Source organism: Lipotes vexillifer, unplaced genomic scaffold (assembly GCF_000442215.2).
Source record: "Lipotes vexillifer unplaced genomic scaffold, Lipotes_vexillifer_v1.1 scaffold408, whole genome shotgun sequence".
In the NCBI taxonomy this organism is placed as follows: Eukaryota; Metazoa; Chordata; class Mammalia; order Artiodactyla; family Lipotidae; genus Lipotes; species Lipotes vexillifer.
Window position 1 is genome coordinate 1821436 of NW_006787469.1, and position 19145 is coordinate 1840580.

The following is a 19145-nucleotide window of genomic DNA, read 5'->3' on the forward strand; positions in this document are numbered from 1 at the left end:
GGAAAGTGTGAATGTTTGTATAAAATAAGCATATAAAAAACTTTTATTAAAGAATTTGAAAAGGAAAGGGTGTGGTTATGTGATCTTGCAAATTTGGGAATTTTTTGTGTGTTGATTTGTTAGTAGAAATAAAAGGTATTGTATCAGAAGAATTCAGTGAACATATCTAATTAGAGAAAATCATCTCTCACGTAACAGGATTCTTGGTGATGTGAGTAAAGCATGAGAAGAGACTTGTTTTGGTATTTTTGTGACCACACAGAGAGGGAGGAATTGGGGTAAAGTTTGAGAGGAAGTTCACAGAGAATAGTGGTCAAGATCATGTTGAGTAAGAATAAGAGAAAATGAGAGTGCTTCAGATTATGTTGGGATTTACACAGTCTCTGTTTCTTCTTTTGGAATCACCTGGTATAAATATATTACAATTTTGAATCCTCATTGTCTTGCTTTTCCCGGCATCGGCATTGCTTCGTGCAAGAAACGCAGGATTGGGAGTCTGGGGCTCAGTCTCCTGGTGGCTTTTGTGAGCTGGCTTTAGCTCCTAGAGACCATGGCAGCCCTCTGCCTCCATTGCCACTTCCAGGTCCTTACCTCTGTCAAGTAATTTGAGCCTTTCTTCTCCCTCACCCTCTGTGAACTTAGGGATAAATAGAATGTGGGCGTCAGGGATCCACATATGCTAGTATAAACTGCATCCTTAAAGGAGATCAGTTAATGAGGTGTTATAATCTACACGTTTCCCTTTTCAGATAGTAACCATTTCAAAGCCCAGGCCCTGAAGAATGCTGAAAATGCTTACCATATTCATCAGGCTCGGGTGAGTCTTAAAAATGAAATGTTGGGCCCTGGCAATACAACTTTTTACTTAGGTGGTCTTCCTTTAATCTTAATCGTATTTTCAGTTAAAAACATTAATGGATGTGTACATGTGTATGTGACTGCATTGGGTGTGTGTGTGTCTCTATTTACTTTAGAGTAATAGAGAATACCTGAGGAAAGATGGGAAACGAGCATTCACTTGTCTGAGCTTTAAGAATGTGTTGATTGACGCTAAGACAGTTTGTCTATTTTTTTTCTTCTGTCCTCCCTGGTAATCATGGGTAATACAGAATGAAGTGCATCATGGTTGTTTAGTGAAAAAGTCCACACTGTTGCATGTTAAGAAAGTTATATCATGTGTTAAAACTGCTAAGTTAGCACCTTCTTTTACTTTAGTAATAACTTGCTTGTTCATGATATAGTGACATTTAATGAAATCAGAAAGAAACTTCAGTTAGATCAAATTAAGTAAGGAAAATACAGTTTAATATACTGCATAGGAGCCCCTGTGTAACTTTGACAGGGTCCAAGTCAAGGATAGAGACAAACTCAACCTGTTCCTCATCAACCCCAACCAATCAAACAGGTTTTATATCAAATCTTTAATAAATTCATTGATGAAGCAAGCAATTGTATAATATGGCTTAGTGTCTGTCTATCAGAAGTGTATTCTCAATATAATTGTTAAAATAATTTTAAAATATTAGTAATATACTTTATACTTGACCCTTGAGTAACTCTGGGAGTTAGGGGTGCCGACCCACCCTGCAGTCAAAAATCTTTGTATAACTATACAGTCAGCCCTCCATACCTATGGATCCACATCCACATATCCAACCAACCACAGGATCAAGTAGTACTCTTGCACATACTTAGTGAAAAAACTTCACGTATCAGTTGACCCACACAGTTCAAACCCATGTTGTTCAAGAGTCAAGTGTATTATGCTTACATGTAATATATTACATTATATTATCAGAAAGTTTTCCAACTAGCACAAGTTAGATATATTGGCATTATGAATTTTATTTGAATTTAATTATTTTCCTCTTATATATTTCTTCTAATATATTTTTATTTTCCAGACAAGGTCATTTGATGAAGATGCAAAAGAAAGTCGAGCAGCTGCCCTACGAGCAGCAAACAAGTCTGGCACTGGGTTTGGGGAGAGTTACAGCCTGGCAAACCCATCTATCCGGGCTGGTGAGGATATTCCACAGCCTACAATTTTTAATGGCAAATTAAAAGGTTATCAGCTGAAAGGCATGAATTGGTTGGCAAATCTCTATGAACAGGTAAATTTTAGAACTATTCATACCCACTCTGTTTTGTTATCTGTTTTCCTAAAGTCGTTGGTTCAGTGTATTGTGAAATGAGCACAAGATAATGTTTTAGATTTCATCCTTTTTAAAAAGCTTCATTGTTTGACAAGAATCAGAAAGATGTCTCTATATTTCTAACCTGGAGATTTTATTGGGGATTATTTGCATCATGTATAAAGTTTGTCTTAAGTAGTCTTAGTAATAAACCTGATTGCACTTGTACCTGGATTAGATTAGCTGAAAAACTGGCCTTGGCATGTTTGTCTCATGATTCAGAGTTGTAGCTGTGGAATTGGCAAAAGAATCATTACAGTAGTAATAGTGCTGAAGCTGGGTATCTCTAGTCACTTTTGTTTATACAAGTCTGACATTTTGGGTAGTTCTTTTTGGCAGTAAGTTGAACCCTGTGTAATGCAATGTGAGAGGTGTTGACAATGTGTATTTTTTTTCCAGGGTATTAATGGCATTCTTGCCGATGAAATGGGACTTGGTAAGACAGTACAGAGCATTGCCCTCCTTGCCCATCTGGCTGAGGTGGGTAGATGCATGCAGTCTTTTCTTCTTCCTCTCTCCATCCTAGGGTCATTTTCTATTGAGAATCAGCCATTATCAAGCAGTACGCTAGATTCTGTAGCATACCAAGACAGTAGGACTTGCTCCTTGCCTTCAAGGCCTTTACAGGGTGATACAGTGTGGTGAAACATTCTGGTTTTCAAGAAGACTAGGACAGTTTCTAAGCATGTGTGTTTTCATTCCCCATCTCCCACTTCTGTAGAGAACCACCATTGTAGTGGCAAAAACACTGTAGTTAGTTAGATCAGAAGACCTGGTTTCACATCTCAGCTCTGTGCTTACTAGCAGTGTAATCTTGGACAATTCACTTAGCCTCTTTTGACCTGACTTCACTTTAACTCTGTGAGGTTTAGTTTCCACTTCTGCAAAGTGGGGATACTATCTACCTTACAGGAAATTTGTGAGAATTAAATGAGAAGAAATGCGTGAAAGCATTTTGAAAAATGCAGAAAACTGTATACCAATTAAATAATAGTAAAATAGTTGTGATCATCTAGTATAAGGAAAAGCAACACATACAAGTCAGTATGTCATAAGTGCTTTGTGAATGATATTAACTAAGACCTGTAAGGGTGGGTTGGGGAGTAATTGCTTGGTTTTTTTTTCCTCAAGGTGTGTGCGAGCAAATTCCTTGCCTGTGTTATTATTAACATAGAATATTACTTTTCTTAACATAGGATATTATCATTGAGTGTGCAGGTATGGGAGATACGAACCATTTCTCTTGTAATGCATCTCCTATTCTTAAACTCCTCTTGTCGTTAATTATAATTTTGAATTAAATTTCTTCAGTTTTCCTGCAGTTGGCTGACCCAGTTTTTCTGTTTCAGAGAGAGAACATTTGGGGACCTTTCTTAATAATTTCACCTGCTTCTACACTTAACAATTGGCACCAGGAGTTTACTAGATTTGTTCCTAAATTTAAGGTAAAAATCAACAAAATTCTCTTGGCTTTTTAAAATAAACTTTCTGACTCCTTTTTTGCTGCCTTACTTACTTAATTGCTCATAATAGCTTTTAATTTCTTGCAATTTTTTTTCAAAATAACCTTGCATACATTTCCTATCAAAGTTACTGATGGGAGCAATAAGAGAACATATTACATCCTTATGTTTTATGAGAAAGCCAAAGTCCAGTTTGAGTGATTTGCTGCATTGACGACATGAATTGTAGCTCCTAGTTGTACTGCCATAATAGAAAATGTCTACCTTGCTGGCTTAATATATGTTTTGGTAAATCAAGGTACATATTCTATAATTTATGGCATTGTTGTCCACACTCCTCCCCCTTCAAATTTATTCATAGATTATCTGTTTTCTTCACACTCCAAAGCCAGCTCTTCAGTCTTGGTCCAGATTATAATGTCTAAGGTAGATAATGTGAGAGTTGCATTTAACTAATTCAGAGGAAAAGAATTGAGATTTAGGTAGGATGTGATCAGCAGGGAAATATGCTGCATCAAGTATGGACAAGATTTAAATAGGGGTTTAATTATGCAGAGTTGTTGGGATGTAAGAAAGAATGGGTAGGATTTTTTATATTATTTGCAAGTAAAAAGAAGGAAATGAGTTAAATATTTGTTTTGTCCCTAAAGGAATATAATGATAATGAAGTTGCATGGTAAGGAGGATTTTTTGGAGATATGTATCAAGAGATATTGACATGATCTCTGATCTTGGGTCTCCATAATAATCATGGGTTCCATGCAATTTAAGAGGTCATGGGAGGTGTTTTTCTGGCTTATACTTTATAAGGAATAGGGACATGTCTGGGATACTCCACTTTGGGGCACCTTTGTGTCTGTGGCCCCACCTTTGCGGCTGAATTAATAGACTTAGGAACTGTTTACAAGGCACATTAGGTATATGGCTTTTAGCTTGGCTGACTTATTCTTAACTTTCTAAGGAGGTGAGATCGTTCGAAGGCAATTTATTGAATATTTTCTCTAGGGTTTTATCACATTGAATAAGGAGCCCCTCCTTTTTTCTGCTTTCTTGTTGTTGTTATTGTCGTTTAGTACATGTCAAACAATTAGGAGCTTGAAAAATTAAGTCTTAAAATTTTCTTCCAATCCACTAAAGTTTTCAATATTTCCTTCACTGGCCGATAGATGGCAATGTAGTACTACTTACGTCATTGGTACCTCTCCTTTGACTTTATACCCATGCCTGAAACAGTTTTCATTTGCACGTGGAATTTCCTTTTGAAGCTCTAGTCTAGGGGTCAGTAAAATATGGCCTGTGGGCCAATTGAAAGTGTACAGTTCAGTAGTATTAAGTACATTTACAGTGTGGTACAATAATCACTGCTGTCGTATTGCAGAATTTTATCATCATACCAAACAGAAATCTCCTTCCCATTAATCAGTCACTCCCTATTTCACTTTCCCTCTTGCCCCTGGCTACCACAGATCTGCTTTATGTCTCTGTGGTTTGGTTATTCTGAATATTTTGTATACCTGGAATGTGGCCTTTTATGTCTGGCTGCTGCTTTTCACTTAGTAGGTTTTTCAAGGTTCATCATGTTGTAACATGTATCAGCACTTCATTCCTTTTATGACTGAATAATATTTCAGTCATAATATTATAACATATAATATTATAGTGAATAATATTTCATTATCTGGGTATACTGTATTTTGTTTATCCATTCATCTGTTGATGGGTATTTTGGTTGTTCCTTTTGGCTATTGTTAATAGTGCTGTTATAAACATTCATGTACAGGTTTTTGTTTGAACACCTGTCCTGTTTTCAGTTCTTTTGGGTATAGACCTAGGAGTGGAATTGCTAAGTCACTTTATGTTTATCTTATTGAGAAATCCACCACGTGTTTTTTTGTGCCGCTTATGAGCTAAGAATAGTTTTTACTTTTTAAAATTGTTGATTAAAAAATATTTCGTAGCAAATGATATATGAAATTTAAATACATGTATATTGGAATACAGCCACACCTTTTTTTTTTTTTTTTTTTAATTATTTTTTGCGGTACGCGGGCCTCTCACAGCTGTGGCCTCCCCCGTCGCGGAGCCCAGGCTCCGGACACGCAGGCCCAGTGGCCATGGCTCACGGGCTCAGCCGCTCCACGGCATGCGGGATCCTCCCGGACCGGGGCACGAACCCGCGTCCCCTGCATCGGCAGGCGGACTCTCAACCACTGCGCCACCAGGGAAGCCCCCAGCCACACCTTTGATTATTTATTATTTATGGCTGCATTCACAGTACAACAGCACAGTTGAGTAGTTGTGGCAGAGACTGTGTGGCCTACAAAACTAAAATTCTTACTATCTGGCCATTTATAGGAAAAGTTTAATGACCTCTGCTCTATTGATTCATTGTTTCTATTACCATTACTCCTTTAAATTGTCAGAAATGTGTTTGCTTCCCTGTAGAACATAGTTAGAAGTAGACTCTGCTCAGATTTATAGTCTGGTTACATTCAGAAGATACTTAGATCTATGATAACATCAGAAAGTTCATTTTATTTGGCAGGTGTCTGAGTAACACTCATTTTATGGTTCTAGTATGATTAGTGCCTCTGACCTCCTCCTTTTCCTCATGAAATAAGATTTACATTTTTTCTCTAGTTAATGTACCACTTTTCATTCCTGAAATTGGCTATTCTGTATGTTTTCTGTTTCATTTATTTCTGCTCTTTTATTATTCTTGTCTACTTTTTTTGTAAACTTTTTTCTTTTTCTGTCATCTTGAGATGGAGCTTAGATTGTTGATTTTCAGCTTTTTCTATTGTATATTTAAGGGTATTGCTTTCTAAGCATGACTATAGCCATCCAAAGGTTTGATGTGTCACATTTTCATTATCTTACAATGCAAAATACTGTCAGCTTCTACTGTAAGTTCTTATTTGATTCATGGGTTATTCAAAAGTGTTTTTACTCTCTACACAAAGGATGGTTTTCTAGTTATCTTTTTGTTATTTATAGCTTAAATCCACTGATAAGAAAACATGCTTTTTATTATTTTAATCCTTTGAAATTTGTTGCTTTGCGTCAGCATACGGTCAGTCTTTATAAATGTCTTGTGTGTGTTTGAAAATAATAGTTATTCTGCACTTGTTGAGTACAGTGTTGTATATATGTTGATTAGGTCAAGTTTGTTAACTTGTTCAGCTCTTTTGTATCTTTACTGATTTTTTTGTCTGCCTCTCCTAATACTGACTGAAAGAGGTGTGTTAATATTTGCAACAATTATGGATTTATCCATTCTGTTTTCTTCTGTTTTTGCTTTGAGGCTGTGAGATGTATACAAATTTATAATTTTATCTTCCTGGTGAATGAACCTTTTATTATTATGAAATTCCTCCTTTAAGACTTTTGCCTTAAAGTCTATTTTCTCTGATATTAAGTATCTTTCTTTTGGTTAGTATTTGCATGGTATCTTTTTCGTCTTTTTACTTTTAACCATTCTATAGCCTTACATTTAAGGTGTATTTCGTGCCTTTTATTTGGAGTATCAGTGCTTACTTTTAATGTAATTATTGGTATATTGTGTTTAAATCTGCTGCCTTGCTCTTTGCTTTCTACTTCTTTTTTTAAGTTTGGTTGTTATTGTGTTTATGATTTTTAGTTTTTACTTTTAAAATATTTATTTATTTATTTGATAGTGCCGGGTCTTTAGTTGCGGCTCACCAGCTCCTTAGTTGCGGCATGCATGTGGGATCTATTTCCCCAACCAGAGATCAAACCCGGGCCCCCTGCATTGGGAGTGCAGTCTTAACCACTGTGCCACCAGGGAAGTCCCTGCTTTCTACTTCTTTCACCTGTTCAGCTTTACTTTTTTTTCCTTTTGAATCCTTTTGGATTGATTAGATTTTATCATTCCTTTTTTTTTCTCTCCCTTTTAAACTTGCTAATTATATATTCATTCTGTTATTCAGTAGATACCCAGGAGAATACCACATGCACCCTTAACTTTTTCAAAAGTAATATAAGTTAGTACTGTTAATACTTTCCAGACAATACAAAGACCTTAGTAGAGTACTGTAACTACATCCCCCTTCTCTAGACTTACATGCTGTTGTCTTTGTATATATTTTATATTTTAAACCCCAGAAGACATTATTATTTATACATTTAAAACTTACTTAGATTTATTCATATTGCTTACATATTCATCGCTCATTGATCTTCATTCCTCCTTGCATATTTGTGCTTTCATTTGGCTGACATTTTTCAAAAGAACAAAGGACATCAAGCTACGGATTCTAGAAGCACTTCGAGCCCCATAACAATAAAAAAAAAGAAAGTCACACCTAGAAGCATCACAGAAAAGTACTGAATTTTGCATTCTTTTGTTTCTCCATGCTTTAGTCTGGATATTTCCTTCTGACCTCTCTTCTAGTTCACTAATCAGCTCTTCACCTGATTCTTATCTGCTGTTAAACTCGTCACTGAATTCTTTTTTTTGTTTTTAATTTTTAAAAAAATTTTTGTACTTTAAAGATGTTCTATGTTTTCCAGTTCTACTTCTTATGGTTGTTTTCCTGTATGTTATGTGTCTTCCCCCACGTCGCCCTGGCTACTTTTTTTTTTTTTAATTTGTTTTATTTATTTATTTTTGGCTGCGTTGGGTCTTCATTGCTGCACGCAGGCTGTCTCTAGTTGTGGCAAACAGGGGCTATTCTTTGTTGCGGTGCGTGGGCTTCTCATTGCAGTGGATTCTCCTGTTGCCGAGCACGGGCTCTAGGCACGTGGGCCTCAGTAGTTGTGGCACGCGGGCTCTAGAGCGCAGCCTCGGCAGTTGTGGTGCACGGGCTTAGTTGCTCTGCAGCATGTGAGATCCTCCTGGACCAGGGCTTGAACCCGTGTCCCCTGCATTGGCAGGTGGATTCTTAGCCACTGCACCACCAGGGAAGCCCTCGTCATTGAATTCTTAATTTTAATTATATTTTTTCAGTTCTAAAAATTCCCTTTGATTCTTTTATAGTTTCTAGTATACCACTGAAATTCTCAATCTTTTAATTCATTGAACAAACTTGCTTTTTTTTTTTTGGCAGCGTTGGGTCTTCATTGCTGCACGCAGGCTCTCTCTAGTTGTGGCGAGTGGGGGCTACTCTTCTTTGCGGTGCATGAGCTTCTCATTGGGTGGCTTCTTTTGCTGTGGAGCACGGGCTCTAGGCACGCAGGCTCAGTAATTGTGGCTCGCGGGCTCTAGAGCGCAGGCTCAGTAGTTGTGGCGCACGGGTTTAGTTGCTCTGCGGCATGTGGGATCTTCCCAGATCAGGGCTCAAACTCGTGTCCCCTGCACTGGCAGGCAGATTCTTAACCACTGCACCACCAGGGAAGCCCAAAACTAGCATTTTTTAAAAAGTTTGTTTCTAAAACTTTTGTTATCTAGATCTCCTCTGGGTTTGTTTCTTTTATCTATATTTCATGTTGGTTTTCAGTTATGTGGTCTAGTCTTTCCATATCTGATTTTTTTGTTTGTTTTTGTTTTTGTTTTAATGCCAGACATTGTATAGGAAAAATTGTAGAGATAATTGTGGGCTCTGGATACTGTTTTCTTCTTCCTGAGAGAGGATTAATGTGTGTTTGGGGTTTTGTTGTGGATTTTTTTGCCTATAGTAATTTTTTTTCTGGGGCAGTAATAATCCAAAGCCCCCTTAATGTAGTCAGGAATTGAGATGATTTGAAACCAGGATTCAGTACCTGATAAAGCAAGTGTATGTATAGTTTACCTTTACTACAGGTGTGTATCTATCTTTTTTTTTTTTTTTTTTTTTTTTTTTTGCGGTACGCGGGCCTCTCCCTGTTGTGGCCTCTCCCGTTGTGGAGCACAGGCTCTGGACGCGCAGGCTTAGCGGCCATGGCTCACGGGCCCAGCCGCTCTGCGGCATGTGGGATCTTCCCAGACCGGGGCACGAACCCGCATCCCCTGCATTGGCAGGTGGACTCTCAACCACTGTGCCACCAGCGAACCCTGTGTATCTTATCTTTTGATTCCCAACTTAAGGCCAGGGAGGTGGGTGGTTATCAGAATCCCTCCTCCTTGAACTACAGTTTTTGTTTTGTGGTCCTGTGTCTCTTTAAAAAAACCCAAAACAAACAAAAACAAAAAACAACTTTTTAGTTTCTCAGCCTCTCAACTAGAACTTTTGTGAAGGATCAGCACCCACAGGGGGAACATGTTCCAGATGCCAGGCTTTCCTCTCTTTTCTAGATCTGGGCTGTATAATTCTCCACTGGCTCAGTAGCTCTCTGAAGCCTTCAAACAAAAGTTTTGTATCTGTGTTTTAACTTGGTCAGTAGGAGGAGTGCTAGTCCAGCACCTAGTGCGGCAGTGACAGAAGAGAAACTCCTATATTAATTCTATTAGGTTTTTAAAAAATCATTTTGAATAACATATTTGTGATGATACTTTTAAGATTATCACTAGGAAATAATCTGTATATTGGTCCTTTTTCCAGGTGCTACCATATTGGGGAAATCCTCATGATAGAAAAGTTATCAGGAGGTTCTGGAGTCAGGTAACTTTCAGCTTACTGTACATGCATGCACACACACATATACATGTTCACACATATGCGCAGTCATTATTTCTCCAGTTGATTTGAGTAATTTCACTTACATAAAATCTTATATGTTTCTGGACACTAGGCAAGTGTACTTTTTTCTTTTACAATGCTTTTCCTGTTATAGACAATCAGCTGGACTTGAAGTCCATGATTAAGTAAGAACTTTTTTCTTTAATAAGCTGAAGACTAGTTTTTAACAAGGTTTGTGGTTAAGATAACTACCTTAAAAACAGTTATGCTTTTAATTCACTGCACATCTCCTACATTGGAGAAGTATATCTTTAGAGCTATCTTAAACTTCTTGGCCTTAGAAAATGAATTCCATTCCTCATTGTCTTATTATGACTTGTTAGGTATCTCTTTTCACCCTTGCCCTCTTATGTTTACAGAAGACCCTCTACACTCAGGATGCCCCCTTCCATGTGGTTATCACCAGTTACCAGCTGGTGGTGCAGGATGTAAAGTATTTCCAGCGAGTCAAGTGGCAGTACATGGTATTGGATGAGGCTCAGGCGCTCAAGAGTAGTTCCAGGTAACATGAGTAGTAGAAATAAAGTCTGTGGACTGAGGATATATAGATATATAGATATGTGTGTCTCATATGCACACACATGTGAATGAAGGTCAGAGAGATTTGAAAACATGGTATATGGCTTATATATGGTCTTATGGTCTCTGCATAAGCCATATATCTGACCAGAAGGCATAAATTCTCTTTTGCATTTTCATGGAATATACATATTAATGTTTAGAGTATAAAGATTTTCCTCAGCTTTTTTCTCCCTATTCAATAATTATGGCATTTTAACCGATTTTTGTTCTTCAAGGAAATTTTCTGTGGAGGAAGGGGTGTCTGCTCTTTGCTTCAGGGATTATTTTAGACAGGAGGTCTTAGTAGGAAGTAGAATGTTACATTATGTGGATTGTAGCTTCTACTGTTTTATGAAGGTTATCCTAGTCCCTGAATGGTTATTAGACACCCAAGAATCCTTTTATTGGAAGTTACATGTTTAAAATGTTCTAATACCTTTAAGTTCCCAAACTGAATAGTAAATGAGTGCTTGGCTAGAAAGTGTTACTCAGTGGTATTAGACCTTAGGTTTGATGGATTTTTATTAACTCTTGGTGAGCCCATAGGGCTTCCTTAGAAGTCCACGTTAACTGGTAGGATGGTATTTTCCATGGAACTTTCCGTCCTCTAAAGAGCATTATTTCATATTTTACTCTTTTGAAGTAGGGCATGCTTGTGGCCAGGAGCAGTAGACTCACTTTGCGTTTTCTTCTCACACCCTTTCTCTTTCTCCATTGCTCCCTCCAAACTCACACTGGAAGTGCATAGAGTAATAATTTTAAAACCTACTACTGTAGATAATACTTTATAATTATATGGTCTGTATCAACAAAACTGACCAAAGGTAGTAGAGGACTTTTATCAAACCAGAAAGGATCCTACTCTGCTATTCGAGGGCTTTTTTTAATGTATACCCTAATACCACGTTTTCAGTATAGAGTCAGTTCCTTTGAAATTTCCTGTCGTCAGCTTTGTTGAGTAATATTTTTCAATTGTGTTCATGGTAGAGTATTGATACTTGATTTTGAGTGTTTGTTATTTTTTTGAAAAGCATTTTTAGAAATAAGGGGTCTCAATAGGGTGAATATTTACTGCTAACTTGGAATTTGTAATTCATCTTACTGGACAGTGTTCGTTGGAAGATACTCTTGCAGTTTCAGTGTCGGAATCGGCTTTTGCTAACTGGGACCCCCATTCAGAACACCATGGCAGAGGTAGGCACTAGTAAAGACCTCAGTTCTATGTCTGCATTAAACAGAGTGGCTCCAACACAGAATAAAATTCTTTACCCATGCCTACCTGGAGTGTTATGGCTTTGTATAAATTACGATCCCCACATAAAAGGAAGAATTTGACCATGGCTTGCCCTAAGTGGTTTCTTTTGGGGGGGCATCATTACTATTTTCTTATTCTCTGGCAAAAGGCAAATAAATTTCTTTATTCCTTCGTTACTTATATAATAAATCATGATCACATTAAGAATGCTACTCATCTAATGCAGAGATATTTTTATACTAGAATAAAAAGGTAATATTCTTTGACACTGAGAAGAGCTTAAATTCTTTCTTTGGGGAAGATAATTTTATCTTCTAGAATAGGGGTCAGAAAACTTTCTGTAAAGAGCCAGATAATAAATATTTAGACTTTATAGGCCGTATAGTCACTGCACAGCTACTCAACCTTCTATTGTAATGTGAAAGCAGCTATATATATATAGATATAAATGAATAGGTGTGACTATGTTCCAATAAAGCTTGATTTACAAAAATAGATGGCAGACCAGACTTGGCACCACAAGGTGTAATTTGCTGACCCCTGATCTAGAGTTATTATTAGCAAGTTATGCTGCCTCAGACTGTGTTCAGTTGTGGAATGGATCTTTATATAAGATCTTTAAAACTATCTCACTGCACAAGCTGAGCAGGACTTGCACTTTCAGACTTTCAGTGGGAAATTAATTGAAAAATAGTTTTTTGCTATAGTACCTTATAGAATTAGAGTTGGTTGATGAGGCAGTGTGCTTACACACTCATTCTCTCTCACTACTCACACATACACATGCTCCTAGACACAGATACATAGACCTGCAACTTCACTCTTTCTCTCTCCAAACTCTCATCATGTCTTCACATATTGTCGTTTTGTTGCTCTATAGTTATTTTGCTTTTTGTTTGTTTCCAGCTCTGGGCTCTGCTGCATTTCATTATGCCAACATTATTTGATTCACATGAGGAATTTAATGAATGGTTTTCCAAGGACATTGAGAGCCACGCTGAAAACAAATCTGCCATAGATGAGAGTGAGTACTTTTATGAACTTCCATTCTTTCTACCTATTAGTGTAGGTAACTACATAATTCTGTATTTTCTTGTATATGAAGAATTTTTCTTCTGGTATGCATAGAAGGATCTGAGAGAAAAGTTTTTTCTCTTTTAAAATAATTATGTGCTTTGTACATATTTAAAAGAGTCCAAAAAGGACTAACTCAAGTGATGCTTCTGTAGTGTTGACTAATCAAGGCAGAACAGGCAAAATTCGCATTTTGGATTATGAAATCCTCATTTTCCACGTAGATCCTGAAAATTTTTATATTCTTTGTGGAATGGGGTAAGACTTTTTGCCTGTGATAAAACCAGAAAATATTAGAAGGATAATTTTTGTTATTTTCTCTATATATTAGGATTTGTTTCTTCTGTAAACATTTTTTAACCTTGTTTATCAATTTCTTTTTACCTCTTGACTAATATTTTAAGAGAGTTATGAGGTATTTATTACATAACATGAAGTGCCACCTACTAACTATTAGAAAAGTCTTTAAGTAATTTCTTATACTACATGTTGTTAATTTGCTGATATACATTGAAAAAATGATTTTGGGGGAATACTGGGAGTCCCAGATAGATTGCATTAGACCTGTCTGAGAGCCCTATTATTGATAGAATGTTCCTAAAACACGCTAAAGGTGAATTCTAATAAAAATAAAGCCATCCTTACTGGTTTGAGTAAATGAGAGCAAAATGCATTTGCACAATTGACTCTAGGAAGGTGCTGTGGAAAGTTCAGATCCCTTGGCTTCCTCCTTGCGATTGTTTGTCTTCTTTTAGAAAATCATTGAGCCAAAAGGTGTTAGAATGGTTTAGTGAAGGGTGGTCATGATATTTCTTTTGTTTGTGTTAAATTGATATAATGTATTATTTGTTGGTGGGGCTCCTGGCATTTCAGATCAACTCTCTCGCTTACACATGATCTTGAAGCCATTTATGCTGAGGAGAATCAAGAAAGATGTGGAAAATGAATTGTCTGACAAGGTAAGGAAAGAAGACCTTGTGAGTTTATGCCTTAATAGGCACCAACCTAGGGTTCCAGGGTGAAAAGAAATTCCTTGGTAAATGTTTAGTTGAAGGGTAATTAGTTTGATTGATAGGAGACCTTTAAACTTGAGAGGGTCAAAGAAGACTTAAAATGAGTCAAATAATGAAGGCAAGTAACAGTTTTTTCTTCTTCTTGTTTTATACTTTTTATTACGGAGAGTTTGAAACATTACAAAAGTAGAAAAAAGAGTATAATGAACTCCATATAGTTTAAATGATCAACTCATGACAATTTTTCACCCCTCTACATTATTCTGAAGCAGATCCCAGATGTCTTTTGTTTCATTTATAAATTTTTTCATGGGTGTCTCTAAAAGATTTGGTGTTTTTTAAAATACATATTCACATATCATTATCACCTCTACTAAAAAAGGCAGTTATTTCATTGTAGTATCACATACCCAGTCAGTGCTCAGATATTCCCAGTTGTCTTTGTGTATGCTTTTTTCTTTCTCTCTCTTTGAAAAAGTATTCAGCTTTTGAAACCAGAATCCAAGCAAGGTCCACACATAGTATTTGGGTGCTATGTCTCTTAAGCATCTTTTAGTCCCACCCTACTTTTTCTCCCCTTGCAATTCTTTGTTGAAGAAACCGAGTTGTTTGTCCTGTAGAGTTTTTCCACATACTGGATTTTGCTGGTTGCATCATTGTGGTGTTGTCTAACATGTTCCTCTGTCTCCTGTATTTCTGCAGACTGAGAGATAGATTTAGAAGTTTAATGTGCTTCGGGTTGTAATATTTTTTCTCATAAAAAGTCAGTAATTTTGGTTTATAAATCATCTTTTTTTTGGATCTTACCAGACTTCTGTAGTTTTCTATTATCTCTTGTGAATCCTCCCCATATTTTCCTTCCTTCTTTTTTCACCCAGTTCCCAGTCCTTTGGGGTATTTTCCCATCTCCCATAGATTGCACCTGTTCCTCACAGTTCTGCTGTCTATATAAAAAGCATCTTTCCAGGTTCTTGATAATATCAGGTGATTCTCTCTGTCACTGCCAGAAGGCTGGATCATTTTGAAATTAGTAACTCTCTTACAAGATTGTGGTGGAGATGTACACCTTCAAAGAGAGGAATAGAAGTGTACCTTGGTTTTATTCCTTTAAAAAAAATCTTTATGGCTGCTTTGTGAAACTGGCTGATTTTAATTGAATAGCAGTTCACACAGATGTGTACCTGATAGAAAGAAAATACTTTATAAAAAATTGGATCCTTGAGGCTTTTATATCAGAAACAGCTTAAAAACAATAGCAATATCATAATGTCTGTTATTTAGTGGTCATTAGGGAGGTGATCAGAAGACGTATGGTTCTTAACCACTGTGCAGAGTATAAATTTCTTAAACATCAGTAATGTTTCTAATCTGTTATTAAATAGTATATTATTTATAATATAATAAATAATAGTATTTATAGTATAGTTCAATAGTATTTATAGTATAGTTCAATAGTGTAGTTCAGTAGTATTATTGAACTCTTACTGTCTGCCAGCAACTGGTCCGTAGAGATGCAGCTTCCATGTTCTGTTCAGATTTCCAAGGGGGATGAATACATAAATAGCTGGTACTGTATCATAAGATATGCAATGATTATCTATGTGAAATATAATGTGAACGTAGATAAGGGAGTAGTTCTATTAGGGAAGGTTAGAGAAGGTATCAAAGCAGAGATGACATGTGAGCTAGATCTGGAATAATGAGTTGGCATTTACTAGGAAAATATGGTAGGAAGGGGTGCTAAGCAACAAGAGTGAACAAAGGTAGAGCAATATTCAAATAGGCAGCATGTTTGGCAAACATTATTCAGACTGTTGTAGCTAATATATATAGGAGGACTTGATGAGATTGGGATAATATGGTGAGTTAGATTATGGGAGGCCTCTGCCTACAGGAGAATTTTTAATATTTTACTATAGGCAGTAACTTACATTGAAGGTTTTTCAGCAGTTGAGTACCTTATAAGATTTGTATGGAAAGTTTCTTGGAACCAGGAGAGACTAGAGGCAGGAAGCTCCCACAGTAATAGCAGTATAGATTAGATATGATGAGATTCTGTATTAAAGCAATGGGAATGGTGGTTAGAGGTAGATTTCCAGGTTGAGTTGAGGGACTTAGGAAATGACAGAACATTGGATATGAGAGAGAAAAAATCAGAGCTGACTGAAGTTTCTGTTTGGGCAACTGAGTGATAATGCTGTTAATGAATTAAGTAAATTGTGAAAGAGAATTTTTTTCTGATATGTCACAAATGCAATTGCTGCAGACTCTGAGTGATACTATTATGGTAGGTAGTTGGAAATATTGGGCTGGGGATGTTGGGAAATATATTTTTGCAAGTCACTGTGATGGACGGTAGTTGGGGTTATTAGAAATGGAAGAGGTCGCCCAGGGACAGCATGTAGAGTGAGTGACAAGGGAAGAGGGTCAAAGAAGGCACATTTTTCTGGATAATTAGCCATATCAAGGTTTATAGAGATACTGAGTTTCTAGAGATATGTATATTGTTTTTTCCAATCATAATCTGCCTTGCATGAGTTTCCAACTTTATGCTGATACTGAGTTTTCTTAAAAACTGTTTTCAAAATATAAATGTCCTTATTGATTTTTAGATTGAGATTCTAATGTATTGCCAACTGACCAGCCGACAGAAGCTGCTATATCAGGCACTAAAGAACAAAATTTCCATTGAGGATTTATTGCAGTCTTCTATGGGCTCTACCCAGCAAGCACAGACAACCACCAGTAGCCTCATGAATCTGGTCATGCAGTTTAGGAAGGTAAGAGCTTAGGTCAGCTGCCTTGGAGTTGTCTTTATTATTAACCCACTTCAAGAAAAAAGGCTTTATCTTGCCTTGATGCCAAATAAACAAAGGCAGTTAAAAAAGGATGAAAATGGGAAAGTATATATTCATAAAGGTAAACATGCAGGGTTTGGGATTCCTCCATCGTTTCATAGAGTGATGTCTGGACATGACAATATTGTCTTATCATTTCCTTTCCTGTTAGGTGTGTAATCACCCAGAGTTATTTGAACGACAAGAAACTTGGTCTCCATTTCATATTTCCCTAAAGCCATACCAGATTTCAAAGTTTATCTACCGTCATGGACAGATCAGGGTCTTCAACCACTCACGAGACAGGTGAGCAAATATTAATATCTGTTTGCTAAAGATGTTAAAAAAAAAAAACAAAACATAATATCTGTTTGCTCTAAGAGTGTTTTTGTATAATTTGGGGTTTTGTGGCTTAGATAAATTTAATTGAGAGTGAGTTTCACAACGAGGTATTTAAGCAATGTGTGGTCAACTATTTGTTGAGGGATCTTGTGATAGGATCTGTGCACTATCAGGAGTTTAACTGGCACTTCCAGTTGCCTTTCTGAGAGAGGAATGTGCACCTGTGTGCAAATATGTAGTTGTACCAAGAGAGATCAGCAAATGTCTCTGCCTCAGTACTGAAATTGCTTTGTGATTGTTTATACACTTGGAATAGCACTTGTGGAAGAACTGATTAGATTTCAAATTAATCAAATTTATCTTCTTCCCAGAATCAGCAGTCACAGATTTGGTAAAAGTGAAGTGATCGTTAATGGTAATATGCTAGAAACCATTTCCATTCAGAAAATGGCTGTGTATGTACATTCTGCACCTCCGAGTGAGGGTGGCCCTGGCTTCTGGATTTTTTAACAAGCTCCCAAAGGATTCTTGTGTACACCTGCACTTGAGAACCATAGATTTAGAACACTCCTTCTGTAGAGAGACAATATAAACAGTACTTTCAAAATAATCATCAACAACATCTAGCCTGATGTTATTGAAATTGAGACACACTTCTTGGGTTTAATTTTAAGAACTCTTTGTCTGTGATAGCTCCAGGCTAGTACTTAACTAGATGGGCAGGGGGAAACAGACCAGAGTTGTAGTGCTTTTTGTTTAATATAGTATATAGCAACTTGCAGTGCTAGAATTGTGCTTCTCCGAAATAAAATGAGACCACTTTGAACTTGTATTATAATCTACTGCCTTTATTATGTACTTAGTACTTTCTGACATCTATGTTATGATTTTGTCTGGCAACAAACTTCTCAGAAGTAGAAACAGTTTCAAACCTTAAATGATTCTTTTAGTTTGGACCCTCCAGTTTAGTTAAGTTCCTGATATTTATATTTGGGTTTGGATTTATTTTATTTACTTACTTTACAGGTGGTTAAGGGTTCTTCTTTCTCCATTTGCACCGGACTATATCCAGCAGTCTCTGTTTCACAGAAAAGGTATGTGTTTTGATCTTTGAGAAGGGAAGAATGCCAAGGATTTATCAGGATGCTCTTTGTTTTGCTTAGTTGGAACTAGTAGTGGCTTTGCCTGAATTCTAGGCCTTTATTTATAAAGTCTTGGTAAGATTTAAGTAAATTAGTTGTCTTTGTCAATAGATGCTAGGCTTTTTGGCTATAACAGGAAGCAATAAAAATTTTTTTTGGATTGTTTTCCATTTTGATTGACCTTCCATCTTTATTTTATACCTGCCTCTTAAGAATTTCTTACACCCTTTGAATAGAGGTGTGATAGAGACAATGCAGGACTCTTGTTAGTGTGGGACTCTTAGGTCCCTCCTCCTTAGTTTAAGGAAAGGAAGCTGCTCAACTTTGAGCATTGTCCAAAGTATTAAGGCAGAGGTTCAGAATTTTTCACCTCTGTGTTTTCCTTTTCTTTTTTTCTTTCCTGGCACGATAAAAAGAGGAAGGCAGTTAGCCAAGAATCCAAAACCCCAGAGGTAACTGATGAGCCAACTCCACTCTGGCCCATATATGCCATATCTCATAGGTCTGCCTCTTCTACTTATGATTGTAGTACAAAAATATAACACACTGTCTAATATAAAAGTGGCTGTATTGGAACCTTTAAAATAGTTTTTGATTCTTAAGTCAAAATTCAGCAGTTCAGCAGGCTTTAGTTGAGGATTGCCTC

The 19145-nt window shown here is 36.8% G+C and overlaps 1 protein-coding gene across 1 annotated transcript in view; it reads left to right on the forward strand.

The window, feature by feature from the left end:
* The window catches only part of INO80 (INO80 complex ATPase subunit), a 102556-nt gene that overhangs the window by 19808 nt on the left and 63603 nt on the right, over positions 1-19145 (forward strand). Inside the window, exons 10-21 of the mRNA XM_007460159.1 lie at positions 750-817; positions 1905-2114; positions 2595-2675; positions 3545-3640; positions 10138-10197; positions 10635-10777; positions 11946-12030; positions 12998-13115; positions 14039-14124; positions 16791-16958; positions 17188-17321; positions 18384-18451. Coding sequence (XP_007460221.1) covers positions 750-817; positions 1905-2114; positions 2595-2675; positions 3545-3640; positions 10138-10197; positions 10635-10777; positions 11946-12030; positions 12998-13115; positions 14039-14124; positions 16791-16958; positions 17188-17321; positions 18384-18451 — 1317 coding nt within the window. The remainder of the gene's footprint in view (positions 1-749; positions 818-1904; positions 2115-2594; positions 2676-3544; positions 3641-10137; positions 10198-10634; positions 10778-11945; positions 12031-12997; positions 13116-14038; positions 14125-16790; positions 16959-17187; positions 17322-18383; positions 18452-19145) is intronic.